The following is a 23,214-nucleotide window of genomic DNA, read 5'->3' as shown; positions in this document are numbered from 1 at the left end:
AGTACGAAAAAAGATTTAAAAAATGCTCTTAAACTATGTAAAAAGTATGATAAGTTACAACAATTGACAATTCAAAATATTTAAAATATATATATATATATGAAAAATTTATGATCAAAGATAAATTTGTTTAAATGTTGAACTCTGAATGTGTCAACATAAATTGGGACATAGGAAGTATATGAATTATTATCAACTATTAATCAAAATACATATCAATTATCCATTATTCATTTTTTCTGTCTAAAGTCTAAACAATGATACATTTTAGATAAAGAAGTGAGAACAACGGATAATTAAGATGTATTCTAATAAATAATTGGTGATAGTTCAAATAAAAAACTCGTACATCATATGGTTCATATACAAAAACTCAAATAAATAAATGAAACATCAGTAGCATATAGAAGGTACTGGAAACTAGAAAGTGGATAAACTCACTTCCCTGTTTAGAGCACAAAAATTCTCTAACAATGGCTTCTTCTTCATCATACAAAAAATTCGAGACCCGAAAACGAGATCCAGACCCAAAATCCGCTGTTCTATTGGTGATTGATATGCAGAACTACTTCTACTCCATGGGTAAACCGATTCTACCAGCAATCAAAACCACAATCGATCTCTGCCGGCGGAATTCCGTGCCGGTGATATTCACGCGCCACCGTCATAAGTCACCGGAGGATTACGGCTTGATTTACGAGTGGTGGAACGGTGATATTATCAGAGATGGAACCGTTGAAGCTGAACTTATACCGGAGTTAGATCGGAGAGACGGTGATTTGGTGGTCGAAAAACACACTTACAGTGCCTTCAGAGGTATTTTTTTTTTCCACTAATTTTGTTTTTACAGTCATTTTCTTCTGGTTGCTCTGTACTCTGTAGTTACTTTTTTTTTGTTTACTTATAACTTTTTGATGAAATTTTAGCTGGTTGTTTTAGCCAAAAGTTGTCAAAAAACATAATTAAACTGTCACATTTTGTGAATTTCATTGGCATAATATACAAATGTCTAGACAAGTAGACATTTAAACTTGTATAATATTGAATAAATAGATAAACACATCCTACATTGTAATTCACCTGAAATACGCTCGTCCTACTACATACGTGTATCCTACATTGTAATTCACATGAAATACACTTGTCTTACATGGAAACTGATTTGTATTATGTGTCTATTTATTCAATTTTATACAAGTTTAAGTGTCTTCTTGTGTGCACACAAAATTATTGGACGTAGATGCTAACTGAGGTCGAGATAAATGACATGCTTATGTATTATGCCAATTTGAGACCTCAACTAGATATTGTCCATTTTAAGTGAAAGGTCAAAAAACATACCTGAAGTATTTGGTTTTTCGAGTTTCATAAGTTTTTCATATGAACTATTACCAAATGTTTATCGAAACACACCTCAACTATAAGTTCTTTTCTTTTCGTACTTAAAATATCAATATTGTTTAGGTAGGACAAGGAACAACAAATAGTTGAGGTCTGTTTTGGTAAATAACTGGGTGTTACTTGGTCAACTCAACATTCATGTGTCTTTTAATACAAAGAGCTTGGGTCAGTAAAGATAACAAGGAATAGTTGACGTATGAAACTCACGAGAAAATTGATAGTTAATGTGTGTTATTGACCATTACCTCTTTTAGCAAATGATTTTATGGACCTTTTAAAGTACTGTCTAAGGATTTTTTTTGAGTAAACCGAAAATGTCTCAATCTTATATTTTGCAAATTATTGTACATGTTAGATCACAATCTAATGTTTTGTACGTAAAGTTATTCAATATACGAGCAAACATTAGACTTGAATCTAACCTTATCTGAAAAGGTAACTTTATAAGGAATATATTTGCATACCTTTGCAGATACAAACTTAGAGGAGAAATTGTTGGAAATGGGGATAAAGGAGGTAATAGTGACTGGAGTAATGACCAATCTGTGCTGTGAGACCACAGCCAGAGAGGCATTTGTTAGAGGGTTTAGAGTCTTCTTTTCCACAGATGCAACTGCAACTTCCTCAGCAGAACTACATGATGCTACATTGAAGAACTTAGCTTATGGTTTCACTTATTTGGTTGATTGCAAAAGGATTCAAGCTGCCTTCTCAATTCCCTGAGCACTCAAGAGTCGAGGTATGATAATCTATTGTACTTGATTTCTTCAAAAATATCGATAAGTGCGTGTTGGATCCTGAGAACTTAGGAGTAGGGTACTAAACCTGTGTGGCTCGGACTCTTTAAAAAATGCCGGTAGGTGTGTGTTGGATCCTGAACACTCGAGAGTTAAGGTACAACAATCTATGTTGCTCGAACTTTTCAAAAAATGTTGATATGCGAGTGTTGGATCCTGAGCACTTAGGAGTTATGCCGATAGGTGTGTGTTGGATCCTGAGCACTCAGGAGTCAAGTACAACAACATATGTAGCTTGAATTCTTCAAAAAAATGTTTATAGGTGTGTGTTGGATCCTTAGAACTCAAGAGTCGGGTACTATGATCTATGTTGCTCTGTCTCTTCAAAAAATGCCGATAGGTGTGTGTTGGATCCTGAGCACTAAGGAGTCAAGTACAACAACAACAACATATGTTGCTCGAACTCTTCAAAAAATGTTTATAGGTGTGTTGGATCCTGAGCACTCAAGAGTCGGGTACAATGACCTATGCTTCCTTTAAAAGTAGTGTATTTTTTAGGATCCAACATGGGTGTGACAACATTTTGGAGAGTATGAGTAACATAGACGACAACTATGACAAAATATTAGTCATGTCATCCCAACTTATGTGATGCACTTTGACTACGAACAGAGTTTTAAAAAAAAAAACATTTGAGACTTGTGGTCTAAGTTCGTTTAGACATTAGTTTTTTCCGCTTCCTTTTTGTTAAATAATATTTCAAAACCTGAATAACCCTTTAGGTTACACTGTTGCTTCGTGTCTTGTCACGGAAAGTAAATAAATAAGTGATTAATTTTTTGTCGTAGCTAATATTTTCGTGGTTAAAGATCGTCTTTGTTATAGTGTAGTAATACTCATGATGAGGTTTCATGGTGTATGCAATTTGCAGGTAATATTGTAGCAGACGAAACTAGTAAGGGAGGAACTATGGAGAAGTACTTTAGTGAGTAAATATTTTAGAATAAGCAGATGTAAGATAAAATGAATACATGACAAAATTTACCTTCTCATGTCAAAGGTGAGTACTTATCTGCATCGAGTGTTTACATTGAAAAAATGTAATTTACCTTGAAAAGATATGGTTATGGTAGCTAAATGCCTAAATCTCATATATGTCTATAGGCTGGTTTTATATACATTATTTTCTATATTATATGTTTTGGAAATTCAATTATTTTCACTATATTTCTATAGGCTGATTTTATGTAAATTATTTCCCATATAATATGCTTTGGAAATTAAATTAATTTTGCCAGATTTATGACCAAAAAATGAAGTACTATATTTAATTGTTTTACTTAATACTTTCTCATGTAAAAAGTAAAAGAATATGACTTATGGTAAGAAGATCTCGTACATGTCTATAGAATGCTTTTTAAAAAAAATATATATTTGTATTTCCTTATTAATATATCTCATGAATGATTTTACTTATATTTTAGTTGGTATATATGTTGAAATATTAATATTGATAAGTCCTCTCATAAGTTGTATTGATTAGTCTGTTAATTTATTTTTCACCTAAAATTTATTGATTATCTAAAGATAGATACCATTATATGTGTAAGAAAAAAAATAATATTTTGTACATTTCTAGTTGGACACAAGTAGTGACTATGCTTTTTTTGAGTAATAAAGGAATATTTTTGTCACACTTAGAACATATTTTTATGTAAACCGTAGAAAAAAATTCATCCATCTGGTGAAAATTCTTATAGTATGATAAGAAAAATAAATTTAGCAATAGATTTTTTATATGGAAGAATATAACTGATAATTGAGTTGTAACATACTTGTGGCTCTTACGACTATTTCATATATAATTATAAAAACTTAGTTAAATTAATAGAATCACAAAACATGTCCTTGGAGTAGATATTTTATATGATCAAGATCTATCAGAACAGTCTCTTCATGTCATAAAGATATGGATAAAACTAACGTATATATTTTACCTTTTTTAGACTTCACTTGTGAAATTACACTCGATATATTATTGTTATTGTTGAACCTACATTGTCAAGAATAAATCTCACCTATAGTTCCGATTAATACTTTAACTTTTATGCCTTTTTTATATATCCATAAAAAGGGGTCTCTAGTCTTTCTTATTATCGTTACTTAAATTCAACTTATAAATGCCTTTATTGGTCAAATTAAATTTTAGAAAACTTGAATTTTATACACTAAAATAAGGGTCTTTATTTTCATTTAATGGAAATCACAACTAACTGGAATATCATCACATTGCCCTGAGATGCATATATATAAAAGGAGTAAGAGAAGTAGAGATACGCCGAAGAAGATTTGAGAGGAGGTGGTTAGATAGTCGATAGAATATGGTGTAGTTTTAGCTTAACTAAGACATGACCCTAGATAACAAGGTGTAGAGGGTAAAGATTAGGTTTGAAGATTAGTAGTTAGTCGAGTGTTGTCACATTTGTTTGGGGCTAAAATCCTCTCCGTTTTTTTTTATAATTAATAGTGTTATTAATTAGTAATCACTCAGCTTCTTTTTCATCAATGTGTATTCTATTTGTCGCTTGTCATTTGCCTTGTATCTTGTTATTTTTCTATCATATTTTTGTGCTACCCTGATAGAAATTCTTCTTTTTTCTTTTGAGTCGAAAGTCTATTGGAGCAATCTCTCTACTCCAAAAAAGATAGGAATAAAAATTATACATCATTTTCTCTCTAAATTTCACTTATGAAATCATACTGAATAAGTGGTGGTGGTTGTTGTTTAGTCCTATCAAAAACTATGCAAAAAGGTGATCATATCAATTGAGACTAGCATTTATTTATAAAAACCTTTTAGCTATTTTTACTTAATATAGTATGAGAGCTCCAATAATAAAATAATTTAATGATCTAAAAGCATTGTGTCATAATGTGAAGAAGATAAATATCATTAACAACAACATCCTCAGTAACATCTCAAAAATCGGGATGATCATACCCAATAACACCTCAAAAATGGAATATGAAGAAGATAAGATATACGTAATTTTATTTCTACATTATGAGGGTAAAGATATTGTTTACGATTTATCCTTGTCTGGTCAGTAGTTGTTAATTTATAATGTATAAATCTAATTGGTTGATGGTTGCAGGCTTGAAGCCTTTTTCTAATCATTCATATTCCTTGTTCCAATAAGTATCTTTTGAATTTAAAATTATATGCATTGGCACAACATAATTTTTTTTCAATATGATCAATGTAGTTTTTAACTTATTATAGCACGTTAATTTATCTTAATTAGTTGATAGTTCTAAAAAATTATTTTATAACCGATTTTCTTGTATAAACATTTTTTTTACAATGTTGATTTATGGATAGGGATGAAGCCATATATAAATTTGACAGAAATTTTGACGACGTATATTTTATATTTGTAGTAATTCTGTTAATTTATATGCATAAATAATTTAATCAGAATGTAATATGTTATCTTTTCTAAAAATCAAAACCTATTCAAATTCAAATTGTGATTAATTGTTCACGAAAGACAATTCATTACAAGAAAGTAGAGATACAAAACTTGTCTAGTTCACGAAACTTGGTTTAAGAAAGAAATCGATCCCTATAAAAAGACTCGATAAAATTGTAACAATACAGAGAAAATCAGTATAAATAAAACATCAAAAAATGACTTTCATATCTTGTTTCTACAAAAGGCTAGCAATTTCTTATCAGCTTCGAATTTAGCCATGTCATGGGCTTCGAGATTCACCCAAGCTTCCACTCCATCACCTAATTTTGTATCCATAAATCCAATAATATTCTTCGTAGCGAGTCGACCCGACCCGACCCAAATGGGCTTGCCCCACCCAAAATCAGCTTCATAAAGGGGAAATTTACACAAACTTGAAAAACAAAGCAATTCCATGTGCCCTTTTCTTTTTTCGTTTGCTCTTTCTTGTAGCAAATTCAAATGTTGTTGATCATTTTTCTTGAATTGTGACACAAAATTATTATTAATTTCTTGTATAGATTCTCTTACTTTATTCATGAACTCAAAAACTTCGTTTTCACTACCTTTATCGAAAAATGGGACCACAAGGGCAGACCGCATTATGTTCCCGAATAAAAATTCATGCAGGGTCGGATCTGTCCGCCCCCGCAAATTGACTGTATGTGTCACCGCATAAATCTTGTCCGGGTCCCTTTCGGAATGAACGGTCGCCATGAAACGGCTCCACAAAAACGCTGATAAAGCTAGAATCCTCGAAGGGCGTTGTCCTATTCTCTCGAATACACTGCCCTTCATCCTTTGATCCGCATATTCATCTCTGAGAGTTAATATATTGGAGTTAGAAAACACAAACTTTTTGGTCACGATGTTTTCCTTTCGAATTTCCAAGCATGCATCCCTAACTAGGGATGCGTCCTTGGGTGGAAAAAGTGTTGAAGAGTCAAAAGAGGGGGAGAAATGACACGTGTCATCATAATCACAACGCGCAATGGATGCCCACGTGTTGATAAACATGAAACATGACGCAGCGTCAGCTAGCTTATGAGAAATGCCTATGCCAATAGCCATTCCTCCACATTCGAAAAAATTCACTTGTACGACTAATCCAAGATCTTTCACATCATCCAATTCATAAGGAATAAATTTGTTGAGTTCATTAGGAATTGGATCGGAAATTATATCCGCGAGGTTACACTTCACTATAACTTCAACGTAGGGGACACCCTCGTCGTTGCAATCAACATATAGGTTGTCCACGACACGCCCTGCTAGAGGGTAGAATTTGGTTAAGGCTTGAGATAGCGATAACTTTATCTTGTCTGAACGCTCTGTGTTGGAAATTAGGTCATTCGCAGGGTAAAAATAAATGAGGGGCATGAAGATAGATGGAATTATTTGATCAAGATATGAAAGACTATAATGGCGTAATTCGATTGGAGTTGGACTACATGGCTTGATTAATGTTTCCTTGGAGATTACTTCTATTTCGATCTTCATTTGTCTTTTTTCTTACCAAGCGAAATATAACCCTAAATTCCAAAAGCTCTTTTTTGTGGCAAAAAATACCAAAGCGAAAAGGTGTTGACGAAGAAGTAATGGAGGATCTGATATAGATTGAAAAGAAGAAAAACCAAGTATGAAGAAATTGAATCTCTAATGTGCATTTAAATAGACTACTGTGAAAATGTAGTTTTCTCTTGTCATTATATTTTTGAACTTCAAGTATGAAGAAATTAAATCTCTCCACTTGGAAGAAAAAGATGAAAATGCTCCTTTATTTTTATTTTTTTGTCTATACAACAAAAGAACAAGCAATATGATTTGATCCCTTGTCATTTTCAAATAAATAAATAGTAATTTTATGGTAAAAATAACTAAATAGAAAGGCAAACAAAATGATAAATGCAAGCAACAAGCAATAACAAACAAGATAGTTAATTAAAAATGCTTAAACTTTGATTTGGTCCTTATGATATTTTACTAAGCATATTACATCTTGATTAATTGAAAATGTGTGTTTCCAATCCATAATATATACTCTCTGTCCCATTTTACGTGACACTTTTCGAAATTCGAGATTCAATCAAGTCTATTTTTGACCGTATGTTTTTCATAGATCTTTTAAACATTTTGAATTATCAATTATTGTGACTTATAATACTTTTTACGTAGTTTACAAATATATAAATTTCATTTTAAAAAAATTGAATATTTCATGCGCAAATTGCCGGTCAAACTTAAACTTTTTGACTCTCGAAAAACAAAAAGTGTCACATAAATTGGGACAGAGAGAGTAGTAAATATTTAAATTATTTCTAGACCTATAATACCTTCAAATATGAAGTATATCATCAAATGGGAAGAAGAAAGTGCAAAAACTCCAAATGTTTTTTTTGAGAAATTCAAAAGTTTAGAGAGTGTTTTCTAGCTAAAATATGTTGCGATATGCCTGTGTGGCATGTCACGTTGATAGAGACTTCAAAAGACGATCTCAACGATGTAACAACATCATCGAAAGAACATGAATGTCACGTCGAGTTTACGATGAACATCTACTTACCTTTAAGTCAGCTGTTCAAACTCTCTTCCAACAGTTATTGCATTAGCACAGAAGTTGGAAACATGTAACTGCAGGGGAAAATGAATTCTTATATTACACTTTTATTACTTCAAGAAGTTAAGTGATACATACATTAAGCTGTATGAAGTTGACGATAATAAGGTATCAATGCGATGAAGGTAAAGTGCGCCAGCTATTGACAAGAAGCATAGCGTGATCTCGAGAAAAAGTGGACATCTGTTGAAGTATAACATTTTTCACGGGATGAGCTGTAGCTTCACCAGCGCGAGCAGCAAGTTCCAGATATACCACAGCTTGCATCCTCTCCCCATCCTGTTCAATGTGAGCGCGAGTGGTTATGAAATCTACTTTCAAGCCTAACTACAGAGGCAGAATAAATGAGATATAAAGAACTACAAGTGGAAACAGATTGTCTACTTGAGATCCAGCTTATACAGTATCCTCTTTGGGTTCTTATTGAAGACCGTAAATTTTTGCTAGAAACTAGTAAGGCTTCTATTGTTCATATTTGGAGAGAGGCAAACAACTCCGCTGACTTCCTAGAAAATGAAGGTCACAAACATATAGGAGAGATTTGATAATCCGGGAAGTTGTTGGAAATGGAGTCTCTTCTCCTAGCAGGTTCAATCCAAGTAGTTTATGAAAGATACTAATTAGTTTATTTAGTCTTTTCAAATGTACCCCGAAAAAAAAGAACAAGGTGAGCACGAGTGGTTGAAAGTTCACAATATACAAACAAACAACAACTATGCTTCAGTCCCAGATAAGTTGGGTTCCGCTATATAAATCCTAACTGACAATATTTTCAACTCATCTCCGAATAATACTACATGTTCACTGGCTACTGGGAATAAAAAGGAATGAGATTTGGGTTTTATTCCACGCTTATACTTATGTATGAGGAAATTGAACTAGAAAAAGAGTGGAGGAGCAATTTAGGCACTACTTACTGAAGACAGACTCAACCCATGCTCAAGCTGGGCTTTGCTATGACCTCGATCAGCTGCTCTCTTCATCCATTTTTTTGCTAACTCATGAGACTGCATTAAACCTTCTCCCACCGAGTAGCATAATGCTGTGTTATACATAGCACGGACATATCCACCTTCTGCTGCCCTCAAGTACCACTTTGCCTATGCAATTAAGAGGAAACCTTTTAAGTATAGTTCTCATTAGGCATATTTCTGCAATATAAACAGACAGTTGAAACTAACTAAATAACTTAAATGAGGTACACTTTTCATACCGTTTCCTGGAGATTTCTCTTCGGACCATGACTTTTATGTAAAGTAAGTGCAAGCTGGTACTGAGCACGAACATGACCAGCAACGGAAGCTTTATAAAGCCATTTAACAGCTTCCTCGGGGTCCAGAGGATTCACTACATAAGAAGATAAGAGTCAGTGTTTTGGACAGAAAGGTGACAAGGGTCTGCGGAAGGCGACATAAGACCATCTGCCTCACCTCGCAGGAGGAGCTCACCTTTTTGAAGTGAGGCGTCAATTAATACCAAAAACTTAAAATATTTAATTGCATATATAAATAACCAAAATCTCAATCAATTCAAAAACTAAGTAGATAGAAGATACTAAAAGTTTAGAACTTGAACGACTCAATACTTCATGAGCCAAGAAAATACTAAACAGAGGAATGAGAAAGAAGAAACTGGGCAGATTGCAGATTGAGAAAGAACCAAAAAACTGTCTTACTGGTTAATGAGGAAGAAGAAGGAACGAGAAGAAAGAAGAAAGACAGTTGCTCAAGTTGAAACAGAGGAGAAAGAAAAAGTAACGAGAAGAAAGAAGGAGAAGAAGATTAACATGAAGTCGACGCCTAATAAACCCTAATTTTATGTATTTAAGTTTTAAATTGCTGAGTCTGTGTTTTTTTTTACAAAAGGCGACACCTCTGTTGCCTCGCCACATCGCCTTTTCGACGTTGCCTCGCCTCGCCAGTAATAGGCAGGGCAGACAATGATTTGAGACGGCAATGATTTCACAACAATTGCATATGAGCCAACTGCGTAGGAGCCATGTCAAAAAGGTTAAGACGGCAATGATTTCACATGAATATATCTATTTCTATCAATTTGGTAGGAGCAATGTCAACAATTGTGAGCAAGGCAACAAGGTTCTAAAAAACAATAACAACAAGAGCAAAAAGAATACTAACATGAACGAACATTAATATTTTGACAGATGCAAATGTTTTTTAACATAAAAAGCACACACTTCCAAAACAAGTCAGCCACATCAAATAAAAAATAGAAAAGAAGCACAAAAGGAAAGGTCAGTCAGAGTAGGAAGAAAAAGGCAAGGAGCTTACTCACTAAACCTTTCAAAGCTATCAACTTCCTCCTCATTATTCGTTAGCATTAATTCACGCAGTTAAGGTTGCTATCTTCCACATATTCAGCTTAGTGTGATACAAATATCTATTATGCACAACTTACAGGCTAACTAACTCACGCTCCCTTCTGAACCCTAAAAGCCTATATTGCTTCTAACACAGCTGAATTCCTAGGCCTAGACTTAATTGAATGAATATAACTCAGGGACCATAGATCGTGAGTCCAGAAAATATGATGCTATCAACACTGCAAAGCTAGTTCTTTCACTTAGTCAACAGCCCCAACAAAAGACATTCATCCGATCCACAGAAGCAACTGAACACATTAAGCATAAATAAAATAATGCAACAATCTCAGCACCTAATGGTCAAGAAGAACCATGAGGCCTTAAGTTCAATTCTCAGTATCGCAGAATTACCAGTCACCTAATGAAATAGTCGAAGTGTCTGCAACCTACCACGGCACCACCGTCATTAAAATAAAAAAAGAAGGGTGAAGGATCAAAATCACACCTAATCCTGATTTTTTGAGTTTTCTACCTAACAATCACGAATTATTTATACAAAACACACCTTAACTATTCAGTTAATTCTCTTTTCCTATCTAAAGTATGTTTTTGACTATTAACTCTAAATAAAAAGACAATGCAACAATCTGAATACCTTGCAAGTAAAAGTAAACGAAGGAAGTATGTAGCACATAATCCGCACCAATACATGTGCTAGTATGAGTTAGCATGGACTTAACCAAACAGTCGAGGTGAGTGCAACCTAGCCCGACACTATAGTTGGCCTTGATAGTGTAGTGATTCTATCCCTCTCCCTACGTTTTCTTTTGCTAGTATGAGTTAGCATGGACTTAATCAAATAGTCAAGGTGCGTGCAACCTAGCCCGACACCATAGTTGGCCATGATTATGAAGTAATTCCACCCTAAAAAGCGAAAGGCAGTAACTATTACTAGTTAACAGAGTCTTTGACCATCTCAGTTGGTGATGGAAGTTCACCCAAGCTGTTGTGGTTCCGTTTTCGAGCCTGTTTCCGATTCTTCCGACCTTGAATCTAGATTTCCATGTATAATTTAGCTATTGAGCATCAAAGTTTATGTTTTTACGAAAAAAAAAGAAGATAATGCAACAATCTGAATACCTTGCAAGAGAGAAATCCCCAAATTGCACTGACCAGCAGGGTCACCAAGTTCAGCAGCTTTTCTATACAAACCAATCCCTTCTTCTCTTTTCCCCATCTCCCAATAAAGTAACCCAGCATCCACCATAGCTAGTGTAGACCCACGAGCAGCTCCTTTAAGGAAAGAATCAAGGGCTTTACTCAAATTACGCTTAACCCCACCTCGTCCATGCTTAAATCTCTTACCCCATCTGAGAAAAACCATAGATTCTCTCAACGGTCGAAGTGCATCGCACCAAGACTTGCATACTAGAGAAGATGCCCGTACATTCGACAGCGAAAAAGTAGCAGCAATTTTCAAGATAATATCGTAGGGAAGCTGAGAAAAGTCCTGATTGTAGCAGTACTGATTACTACTACTACTACAACTAGAATTGGATGATGATGAAGGAGTTGTTGGAGTGATCTTTTTGGAGTGATTGAAAAAGGGGTTTTCCGATGGACGATTTTGAAGATGGGTCTGTTTTCTGATGAAAGGGAAAGCGGTGAAACGACGAAGGCCGTCGGAATTGGACTTGGTCGGCGGCCATGTTTTCTGATTCATTCCGGTGGAAGGAAGGAAAGCAAGGAAGAGAGAAAAATCGGAGGTGGAAAGGCTGAGTTATGCCTATATTAAATTTTGTATAAGTAATATTCGTTTAAAAAGGATTCCTGGTAATATTTTTTAATTTTTTTTAAATATTTATAAAGTTGATTAAAAGAGGGATTTAATTTTTTCTAAAGGCAAATAATACAATGTAAATTATTTTTCTTCACACAAGTTTTTATTTAATATATATATTATGAAATATAGATACTTAGGGAAAGAAGTGAGCGAGAGAGACAATTACATGTGAATCCACTTAGATACGGTGTATAACAACAACAATAATATACCCAATAGAATTTCACAAGTAGGGTCTGGGGACAGAGGCGGACCCACATGCTATTATGAGGGTGCACGTGCACCCGTTAACTTCTGAATAAAATCATATGTATATCTATATTGAAAAACTGACAAAAACTAAATATATTTAATAGTGCCCCATAAAAAGTATGAAACGGTGCTTTGTACCAGTGGTATAATCTAACAAATCCATCTAAATGACCAGGGCTCAATCCCAAGTAAACCTCTTTTTTTATAACTTTTTTTAGCTTAATATTGGTGTACCCGGATTTTTAAATCTTGGGTTTGCCTCTGTCTGACCTCTTTTTAATAACTTTTTTTAGCTTAATATTGGTGCACTCAAATTTTTCAAATCCTGGGTTCACCTCTGTCTGGGGAGGGTAGAGGGTATGCGTGCACCCTCTCCAGACCCAGTTGTGGAATTCCACTAGGTATGTTGTAATAGTTGTTGTACACGATATTCAGGTATATTCACATGTATCTGATTCTCTTGCTCGTTTCTCTTCTATGGCCGTTTGCCTCTCTCCCTAAGTATCTATATTTCGGAATGTGTCTCTTCTTTCTCGCTTTGCTTCTCTCTCTAAGTATCTATATTTCAAAATGTATCTAGAGTATATCTAGTGTGATTCACACGTATTTGAAATACATAGACTATCTCGCTTGCCTCCCTCCTATCTCGCTCCTCTTTCCTCTTCTCTCGCTCGCATCTCTCCCTATTTCATATATCTAGTGGCAAAAATTATGTATCTAACTTAAAATCTGATAGAAAATTATTAATTAGTGCAACACTATGTTATTCTTTCAAACTATAGGGAGAGTTGATAAATATGGTAGAAATATTTGGGTAACTATATATTTTTTCTTTTTCTAATGGGTTTGATCTGAAGTGATAAAAATTAAGTGAGGTAATTTTTTTTTAAATAATATATATATATATATATATATATATATATATATTTATTTATTTATAGTTTAACACAGAGCATATCCATTCTGTCTTTATATAAAGATTGAATAAGAGGTCGTGACACATGAAGACTAGAAACTTTAAGGGCTCGTTTGGTAAAAGAAATAATGAATAGCTAATTTTGGAATTAATTTAGGGAAAATGCATAAGTACCCCTCAGCCTATACCCGAAATCCCAGAGACACATCTAACCTTTACTAATGTCCTATTACCCCCCGAACTTAATTTATCTATAATATTCTACCCCTTTTTGGCCTACGTGCAGGGGCGGCTCAACGTAATCGGAGGCCTAAAGCGAAATCTTAATTAGAGGCCTAAAATCTAAATAAACTTCACATGCATTTATTTAAAATTTATTTCTCTTACATTTTTAAATGCAAAGTATTACCTAATATTTTTTTATATATATAAATGATTTATTCGATTTCTTTTTCAATTATTAGTTTTAAATAAGATTTTATTAATTCAACATTGAAAAATATTATTTTACTCCGGCAATCATTATATGAATTGTTAACATAGTTCTACAAGTAATAAGTTGACAAATTTCAAATAAATATAAGAGTTAGAACCATAGCTTTGATGAAGTTGATAATTTGGTTACCCCACATTTTACTATGGTTGTTGTAATGCTTGAAAATCTAAGAAGAAATGGAAAAAGAATTTACAATTCAATTTGTTCAACACTTTTCGACTATTAATTGATTTTTGACAGAATACTACTCTAACTTATCAACAATTTAAAGAAGAGAGTGTAAAAGGAGTTAAAAAGAAAATAATGTGAGTATTAGTAGAGAGAGTGTAAGAAAATAAAACAATATTTTCTTGATTTCTTCTATTTGAATGGGTTTGAAGAGAATAAAATAATAATTTTAAATATATACTTTTTGTCATAAATAATTAATGTTTTTCTTTAAAAAATTAACACATAATTTATTTTTGGTAAAAAATTGAGGCCCCCTAATATTGGGGGCCTAAGGCCAATGCCTTATTTTTTATACATAGAGCCGGCCCTGCCTACGTGGCACTATCCTTGAAAATTTTGTCAACATACGTTGGGCCCACAAGATAGTGCCATGTAAGCCAAAAAGGGGTAGAATATTACATATAAAATAAGTTCGGGGGGGTAATAGGACCTTAGTAAATGTTAGGTGTGTCTCTGGGATTTCGGGCATAGGCTGGGGGATACTTATGCATTTTCCCATTAATTTAAGATAAATTTATTTCATGTTTGATAAAAAAAAATAGCATATCTCAAAATTATAGTATTATTTTTATCTCATATTAAAAATGAAATAACTATACTCGAAATAATTAATCACTAAATAACTCATTCTCAATTTAACAAGTCTGTAAATATACTAGGAAGGAGATAAAAAGAAAAAGTATATACTCCCTCTATCTCAATTTGTGTGGTATTTTTTATTTTTCGAGAGTTAAACAGTTTAAGTTTAATCAAAAATTTACACAAGAAATCTTCAATTTTTTGAAATGAAATTTTATATTTGTTAACTACATAAAAAGTACTATAAGTCACAATAATAAGCAATTCAAAATAATTAAAAGATATATGAAAAATTTACGATAAACTTATTTGAATCTCGAAATCCAAAACGTGTCACATAAATTGGGACAGCTAAAGTACTTATTAACGAAATTAAAATAACAGAATGAAGACAATAGAGGAAGCTTCGTGTATAAAGCAAACTTAACCATATTATAGTGGGAAATATTGTTTGATGTGGATTTTTGTTAAAAAGAACAAAGATAAAAAAAAAATTATTGACTTTCTTGGCTCAATTGTTGAGAGATTAAAAGTGTATATTTATTTCTAAAAGTGCTTTTTTTTTTAAAAAAAAAAATGATAAATTTGTCAAGCTTCCGAAAGAAAATAAATATTTTCTAAAAAACAGCAGATGCTGTTTTTAATAAACTAATTATTTTTTCTTCAAAAGTACGTTTTTAAAGAACATTTCTAAGAAAAAAACACTTAAGGGCCTGTTTGGAAGGACATCCTGATAATTGAATTTGGTGTAATTACACTGTCTTGTCCTGTTTGAAAGGACATGTAATTACTTGGTCAGCAGGTAATTGGTGTAATTGGCAGGAGGTAATTACACTCTACAATTCACAGGCAGAGACTGTGAATTGCTGATAATTACATAGTGTAATTACCACCAGATTACTTTTTTTTTTTTTAATTTCTATTTTAATTTTTTTTACTTCTATTATTTTAAGTTCTTTTTTAAATTTTATTATTCTAAAAATTTGTAAAAGTTTATTTTTTATTTTATATTATTATATTTCATTTTCTTCTTATTCTCAATTTTACTTTTACATGATTCTATGTAATTTTTTCGTATTATCTATTTCTTTATGCCATGCTTATTTTCTCATTAGCATAATTTTATTATATTCTAATTTTTAAATTAAAATGGAATTTATTGTTAAGTAAGGTTATAGACTTATGTTTTCTTTATTAAGAAAAGATAAAAATAAATTATATTTATTGCTATGTTGAAAATTGTTATAAGAGTATTATGTTAAAATTTTTGTTTTGAATTTATAACTTATGTTATATTTTCAGTTTCATTTGTTTTAGTAATATTGAATCTACATTACACATCATATTTTAATTAGAGTTGATAGATTATATTTTTGTCAAACATTTAATAATTTATGACATTTTATTTATATATTATTCTTTTTATCAAACATGCATTTCACAATGTTCGTAGAAACTTCATACTTTTAGTTGTTACGATCAATTCAATTGAAATATATTAATATGAAAAAATATAAATCAATTATCTTTTCATAATATTAGTTAAAGAAAATATATTTATTAATTAATATATTTTCAAAAAAAAAATATATCTTAAATATTTAATGTAATGTCATTTATAAAGTTTCTTATTTGTCTAGTATAAATTTTAAATAATTAATTTTATTTTTAAAATTTATTATAATTTTATGATTGCAATTGTGCATCCAAACACAGAACATGTGTAATTACACTATGGCATCCAAACAGGATATGTGTAATTACAGTGTGACAACCAAACATGTCAGTGTAATTACTAGACATTGTAATTACTAGACTGGTAATTACTACCCTAGTAATTACACCAATTCTAATTACCAGGTGGCTTTCCAAACAGACCCTTACAAAAACTTAATTATGTTGTTGATCATACTAAAATAATTAGTCAAATACAAATTGTTCCTCCCTAGGACTATTTTTTCAAAAAGCATTTCTAAAAAGCTAGTACTTTTTAAAATAAGGTGCTTTTAGAAGAAAATAAATATGTCCAAAAAAACACAAACTTAAAAAAATGAAAAAATTTCAAGATATTTTTTTGAAAAAACACACTTCTAAGAGGAAAAGACACATTTAAACACTAGTTATTGTTCAATTTTGAGAGAGAATTCATCAACAAAAAGATGAGTAAAGATGGAAAACAAAGATTGAAATCATAATTTTTTTCTTCTACATTATCGAATAGCGCGCCACCGTGCGCTATTCATATTGCTCGATGAATTCATGGTCGCGCTATTCATATTGCACCATGAATTCATCGTTGAACTTTTTGAAACTCGCCATTATCGAAGGCATCTCCTCTTCAGCTGGCAAAATAGTTGTCCTTAGGTGGAACACCCTACATACAGAAATCATCAGCCACTTTCAATAATTGTAACAACGTGTAGCGTAACAGGAAATGATCTCCTATAACCAGTTAGAATAATAAAAATACCGTCAACTAACCACTTTTTGCCATGTCTTTGGAAAATAGACACCGTCATAACGTTATATGACAATGTCATGATGTTACACCCGGGGAATGTGCAACACCACGACAATGTCTATTTTTCAATTACAAGGACTGAAAAGTAACTATATGTGAAATAATTGTAACAACGTGTAGCGTTAATTAACATGAAATGATCTCCTATAACCAGTTACAATAATAAAAATTTGGCCATGTCTTTGGAAAATAGACACCGTCATAGAGTTCCATGACAATGTCTCGGTGTTACACCCGGGGAATGTGCAACTCCACGACAATGTCTATTTTTCAATTACAAGGACGGAAAAGTAGCTATATGTGAATTTTATCGTTATATTTGAGATAAAAAGAGTCGAAAGACCCTTGGATTGAACTCACTCACCCTTCTTTTTGGCCAAAACCCGAACCCGGGACAGTAGAGATGCCAGTTGCTTCCAACAACTTGAGACAATAGAAAACATCAGGAGCTTTCTCGAGCTTCTTTGCAGCGTCTATCGCTCCAGGAGGCAATTGAATTTGCGGGAAGGAATACATAGCACCTGTTATAAACATTCAATTTCCTCGCGAAATGTCAATGATTGGTCGCGTTTCAACGTCTAATAGAATATGAAAACATGGGAAATGACTTGCCTTCTGTGAAATTACAAACAACATTTTTGCAGTTGTTGAACCCGTCAGTCATTATATGCGCCCTCCGTCTTAGCGACTCAAGGATGCCTTTGCTGCAAAAAGCATCAACTACTATTTGTCATGAATTCGTAAAAATGTTTCGACAAGATCATTAAACGAGTAGAAGATCATAAGATGAACAGACTAATTTTGAGCTTTCTCTGTATTCACGAAGTTAACGACACAAAGTTCAACATCAATATAACAATGTTACTCAAAAGTCCTATGTTGTTTAGACTGTCCAAAAGTGTTGCTGCACCCGTATCAAATCCTCCAAAATGCCGTACTTTTAGAGGGTCCGACACGCACACATTGGCATTTTCAAGAGTCGGAGCAATATAAGTTCAAAACCGAGTGAAAAGAATGAGACTTTCTACTCTAATTCCGACAATTCCACAGATGAAGTTCAAGTATTTCATGTAAGTAGAGATGTGTCGGCTGTAATTAGTACTTTTCTCTGGTAAATTGCTCGTACGAGATATCTCCGGGCTTAGGTGGGTTCGCCAGTAATCCTAACTGTTGAAACGAGAAAGAATACAAGCATTTCTTGTCAGCACAGGCTTACGATTAAACAGAATAAACTGGCAGCAACTTTTAGGTAACATAAAAATAAGGTAAAATTCGAGACGTCGGAAAAAGTTGATTGCCAACTCTATAACACAATAAGATTTCCTTTCTGGAAGGATAAATTTTCAAGGAAATGAACAAAAGTCGTTACTCACAAATATTTGTGCAGGTACATTTGGACTGAGCGATATCGAAGCAACCTTGTATATCTCTTCAACCGACTGCAACATCAAATAGAGAAAGGCCACGTCTCAGTAGTACATCGATTATGCTTGGGAAATAACACGACCCTCGAATGTTTTATAACATAAGAGCCTTTTAGTTCAAATTGATGTCTAGTCGAAAAAGAACGTCATTTGATCGAACAAAATTCCTTTCAAATTTCACTCAAGTTCATCTCTATATACTAAGACAGTATGTTGCTCGGACACTCCAAGAATGTTGCCACAACCCTGTCGGATCCTCAAAAAATGCAACATTTTTTGGAGGATCCGACATGAACACGTCAACATTTTTGAAGAGTCTGAGCAACGTAGTGCATATAGCCAGGATAAACAAAGCGCACACCTTGGCAGCCCCCCCCCCCCCCCCCCCCAAACCCACCCAAATAAATAAATAAATGAAAAGCAAAATAAATGATGTGATCGATACATCTTTAACTCTCATGACAAAGAATTGGGGACGACGATACAAACCTTGGGAGGAATGTTGGTCATCTCAAAGTATCCACCACGCTGTCCACATTCACCCCAATAACCTTTGGAGACCGTATGAAATGAAACTAGTTGAAGCTCCTTGCTTATGGGCGGACCCATATCGAATAAAACCTACGAATTTTGGTGAACATGGATGTTATTCGAGATACAATATAATATTTAGAGGTTAACAAATTCTTAAAGTGAAAACTATATTTGTATATTACCTTTCGTGCACTTATGAAGGGATGCGCATCTTGGTAAATATTTTGTTGATAAACTTCGTCTCCAAGTAATACCAAATTTTCTTCGTGACAGAATTGTATTATTTGTCTTAGATTTTGTTCACTAAGACACTGTCCAGTAGGATTTCCGGGGTTTATAATCACCATTGCTCGTACCTAGGCAATAATATAAACATAAGATGAATGCATGTTACCATCGGATATGCTAATTATTTACACTGGTTGTGTAAAAAATTGACTACACTATCCGTGTAAATAACTTAAATCCTCGTAAATATGTGTCAATATGAAGAGACTCAACCCTATAAAAAGCCTTCAAGTTGCCAATCCCGGAAAATATTTGTTAGTGCCAAGTTTCGGATGTGCTGTAACGGTCCCTTTTATCTACGAAATGTGGACTCTGGCACAACCTAAAACCTATTGCTCGGACTCTCCTAATATGTTGGATCCTCCAAAAATGCCTTACTTTAGGAGGATCCGACACACACATTGATATTTTTTGAATAGTTTGAGCAACGCAGCCTAAAACTCGCTCAAAATTTGGAAATGTACAGAACCAACCATACAGACGAGGATGTGTCTGCACGTATCTGGAAAGCAAAATTTAGGCATATATACTCACAGTTATTCCGTTCTGTCGGGCTTGTTCAATAGATTGCCGAAGGTCATTGATATCAAGACCCCAGTCTGCAGTCTCTTCAAGATAGTACGGAACAAGAGAACCCCCATACAATGATATTGTAGCAGAGTAAAGCGGATACTGCGGAACAGGAACCAACACCTAACAACAAGTATGTAACCGTAAGGAATATACGAAGCGTGTAAAATGAAGAACCTGAACGAATTTTCGGGAACATATTAGTTAGCCTTTTCCCCCTCTTTTTGGTTATATAGTTACCCCGTCATTGGGCCCCCGAATGATAGTATGTAATATCTGCATTATTCCTTTGCTGGCACCATCCGTGAGAAATATGTGTTCCGGATCACTGTCAAAAGAACAACCAGAATTGTAACCTTAGTAACTAAATTGAAGTCACCAAAAAGAAACCAGTTAAAATGAAAAAAGAGATATAACCTCGGATATCCATCACGTCTCTCAATGAAATCTGCAATTTCTTTCCTTACACCGGGAATGCCACGGGAGTCGCTATAAGCACCTAATTAACCAGCAATATAAAGTTACTGTCATTTCTCAAGACAAAAGATCATAGTAAAGTTGGAGAATTGAGGCAAAAAGACCTATAACAACGACGTGGACAAGTAGTTGCTTATCGATAGAACTCAAAAAGCAGGGATGATAAATGCAGGGCTTTCTATACGAGATAACAGAATAGATCTTTAAGCACAAAGAAGGAACTATAGTTTTAATTCACAAAAGTAATAAACGATGACAACTATAATCCGATGTTCACTTAAACACAAAAAGGGGATAGTAGCTCTTGAAGAAAATTTATGTTTGTGCTTCTCTATGGAAGAGACAGTTAAAGGAAATAAACACGGAGTCAAAGAGGCATAACAAGTAGAGTAGAGTGCCACATAAAATCTATGTTGCTTCGACTCATGAAAAATACCGTCGGATGTGTGTCGGATCAGATCCTCCAAAAGCTATGCATTGTCAGAGTATCTGACATGGGTGCGACAACATTTTCCAAGTGTCCGAGTATATGGATGATAAAAACTACTCCATTCCTAAAATAATATAGTTTAGGTAGGAAAGGATACCTAGACCTCCGGAATTCAACGAAAGATAATGTTTAGCTTTTGTGATTGCATCAGCAGGGAATAATTGTCCAACATTAGGATCATCCAGTAAAAATGGAGCTTGGCAGAGAGCAATGACCTGAAAATAAAGAGCGCCAATGCTTTACGTATGCCAAAACCATAAGCCTCTCATAGAAGTGGCATTCAACGACTACAACAAACCTGGCGCGGAAACGTCAGCGGCTTCTGTCCGAGGGCATGAGGATTACCTACATTTGTGAATATAGTCTGCAGAGCAAGAGGAATCATGAGATTGTTACACAAGTATAGTAGAGTAACTAAACTAAGTATTTATAAGTCAAAAACACACTTGAAGTATCCCCTTTTTTAGAGTTTCATACCTAAACTATGAGATGTGCAAGTTTTCTACATGAAGTATCACCAAATGGTTATCGAAACACACCTCAACTATCAATTTCTCCCTTTTCCTACCTGAAATATCACTATCGTTTAGGTAGGAAAAGCGAAAAATTGTTAGTTGAGGTATGTTTTTGAACTCGTAACGTAAAGTCCCTAAACTATGTGGTTATGCCCAAAATACAAGTCATCAAAAAGTCAAATTTCCGACACAGGCAAAAGACATGTCATTGCCACATAATCATTTTCCCACTATGTAAATGCTACACATTTTTTCAATTGAACATTCACATTGTCATAACCAATATTTTAAACATAAACAATTAACAAAACATCAACCGAAAAAAAAGCAGCAATTTTGAACCACATTTGCCACACTACAATTAAATCTTTCCGGGATGCAAAAGAGTTTAATTGTACCTTCTTTCCTTCCTTCTGAAGTTGAGAAGCTCGAAGATAGAGCTCACCTCGTACAGCATATTGACACTTCTTCACATTCTCATTCAAATTCTCATAGTCCAACGGCTTAGACGACATTATAAACAACTAAAAATAGCACCTCCTTAACCTACAACATGTAAAAAGAAACAATATAACTAATGGTAAGTGTACTACTACTACTACTACTAAAAGTATATCGAAACAACAAAAGTCATCACTAATCCTATTCAATGACAAATTATCAAAAATTCTACTAATTACAAGCTATTTAGCGACAAATCAGCCACGACACAGTGTGTAAAAAGAAACAATATAATTAATGGTAAGAGTACTACTACTACTACTATTAAAAGTCAGGAATTAGCGACAGACAAAATTTTATATCTAAACAACAAAAGTCATCACTAATCCTATTTAGCAACAAATTATCAAAAAAATCTAATAATTAAAAGCTACTTAGCAATAAATCAGCCATGAAATTCGTAGGTAATTTCAATTTTTCTAGTTGAAAACAAGCAAATTAAAGAACTATATAAACATCATTTTAACTATACTAATCTAGTGACCACAAATACAACAATTCTAGATCTTGAACAAAGGAATTAAGAAAGATTCAAAAATCAAAATTCATCACTAATCCTATTTAACGCGAAATTAACACAAATTATCTTTGATCATTACAAGCTATTTAGCAACAGATTAGCTACGAAGTTCGTAGTTAATTTTTAGTGGAAATTATACTACGAAGATTATATAAACAACATTTAACCACTAATACAATGATCACCAATACCACCAAAATAATTAGCTCAACAAAAATAATTACCTCAATAATTCTAGCTCTTTAACAAGGGAAATTTCAAGAAATGGAAAAACACAATGGGTTTTGTGCAGTTTAACATGATTTTATTGTATTATTTTTCTGTGGGTGTTTTTTGTCATATTCTTTTCTCCACGTGACAGGCATGCAGGTATGATGATTGTTATCATATAAACTGATGGGACCCATTTTATTGAGATGTGTGCCCAACCAGATTAGTTCATTACTTGTCTTTGGGTAAAAAAA

General features: G+C 33.4%; 4 protein-coding genes across 4 annotated transcripts; 1 reads left to right on the top strand and 3 right to left on the bottom strand.

Moving 5' to 3' along the window:
• The first annotated feature begins 410 nt into the window (after window positions 1-410).
• LOC125838540 (nicotinamidase 2-like) lies at window positions 411-3,365 on the top strand. The gene is made up of 3 exons (XM_049517588.1): window positions 411-816; window positions 1,874-2,140; window positions 3,070-3,365. Exons 1-2 carry the CDS (start codon window positions 474-476, stop codon window positions 2,122-2,124), a joined length of 594 nt encoding a protein of 197 aa, XP_049373545.1. The 5' UTR covers window positions 411-473; the 3' UTR covers window positions 2,125-2,140; window positions 3,070-3,365.
• Window positions 3,366-5,836: 2,471 nt separating this feature from the next.
• On the bottom strand, window positions 5,837-7,153 carry LOC125835591 (stemmadenine O-acetyltransferase-like). Its single transcript, XM_049514710.1, has one exon. It carries the CDS (start codon window positions 7,151-7,153, stop codon window positions 5,837-5,839), a length of 1,317 nt encoding a protein of 438 aa, XP_049370667.1.
• A 1,117-nt stretch (window positions 7,154-8,270) lies between these two features.
• On the bottom strand, window positions 8,271-12,357 carry LOC125838448 (F-box protein At1g70590-like). The gene is made up of 4 exons (XM_049517500.1): window positions 11,734-12,357; window positions 9,484-9,617; window positions 9,188-9,370; window positions 8,271-8,549 (listed from the first exon to the last, which is right to left on the bottom strand). The coding sequence occupies exons 1-4, from the start codon at window positions 12,314-12,316 to the stop codon at window positions 8,382-8,384; spliced, it is 1,068 nt and encodes a 355-aa protein (XP_049373457.1). The 5' UTR covers window positions 12,317-12,357; the 3' UTR covers window positions 8,271-8,381.
• Window positions 12,358-17,001: 4,644 nt separating this feature from the next.
• On the bottom strand, window positions 17,002-22,277 carry LOC125838592 (glutamate--glyoxylate aminotransferase 2-like). The gene is made up of 13 exons (XM_049517653.1): window positions 22,128-22,277; window positions 21,513-21,578; window positions 21,312-21,429; window positions 20,665-20,746; window positions 20,488-20,575; window positions 20,212-20,370; window positions 19,572-19,745; window positions 19,345-19,476; window positions 18,805-18,870; window positions 18,534-18,598; window positions 18,044-18,135; window positions 17,796-17,952; window positions 17,002-17,284 (listed from the first exon to the last, which is right to left on the bottom strand). Exons 1-13 carry the CDS (start codon window positions 22,242-22,244, stop codon window positions 17,179-17,181), a joined length of 1,422 nt encoding a protein of 473 aa, XP_049373610.1. The 5' UTR covers window positions 22,245-22,277; the 3' UTR covers window positions 17,002-17,178.
• Window positions 22,278-23,214: the final 937 nt, after the last annotated feature.

This window comes from Solanum verrucosum, unplaced genomic scaffold (genome assembly GCF_900185275.1).
Source record: "Solanum verrucosum unplaced genomic scaffold, falcon-dt-bn FXZP01000284.1, whole genome shotgun sequence".
NCBI lineage: Eukaryota > Viridiplantae > Streptophyta > Magnoliopsida > Solanales > Solanaceae > Solanum > Solanum verrucosum.
The sequence above is the reverse complement of the archived record's forward strand: the minus strand, read 5'-3'. Positions and strand labels throughout refer to the sequence as shown.

What these genes read in the sequence shown, in the direction of transcription:
- LOC125838540 (XM_049517588.1), top strand. Translation starts at nt 474, where the DNA reads ATGGCTTCTTCTTCATCATACAAAAAATTCGAGACCCGAAAACGAGAT. An exon ending in CACTTACAGTGCCTTCAGAG is followed by an intron (nt 817 to 1,873) that starts GTATTTTTTTTT and finishes ATACCTTTGCAG; the next exon opens with ATACAAACTTAGAGGAGAAA.
- LOC125835591 (XM_049514710.1), bottom strand. Translation starts at nt 7,153, where the DNA reads ATGAAGATCGAAATAGAAGTAATCTCCAAGGAAACATTAATCAAGCCA.
- LOC125838448 (XM_049517500.1), bottom strand. Translation starts at nt 12,316, where the DNA reads ATGAATCAGAAAACATGGCCGCCGACCAAGTCCAATTCCGACGGCCTT. An exon ending in GGGGATTTCTCTCTTGCAAG is followed by an intron (nt 9,618 to 11,733) that starts GTATTCAGATTG and finishes CTTCTTATGTAG; the next exon opens with TGAATCCTCTGGACCCCGAG. An exon ending in ATGGGTTGAGTCTGTCTTCA is followed by an intron (nt 8,550 to 9,187) that starts GTAAGTAGTGCC and finishes CACATTGAACAG; the next exon opens with GATGGGGAGAGGATGCAAGC.
- LOC125838592 (XM_049517653.1), bottom strand. Translation starts at nt 22,244, where the DNA reads ATGTCGTCTAAGCCGTTGGACTATGAGAATTTGAATGAGAATGTGAAG. An exon ending in TTCGGGGGCCCAATGACGGG is followed by an intron (nt 20,371 to 20,487) that starts GTAACTATATAA and finishes ACTTGTTGTTAG; the next exon opens with GTGTTGGTTCCTGTTCCGCA. An exon ending in ATGTACCTGCACAAATATTT is followed by an intron (nt 18,599 to 18,804) that starts GTGAGTAACGAC and finishes TCGTTTCAACAG; the next exon opens with TTAGGATTACTGGCGAACCC.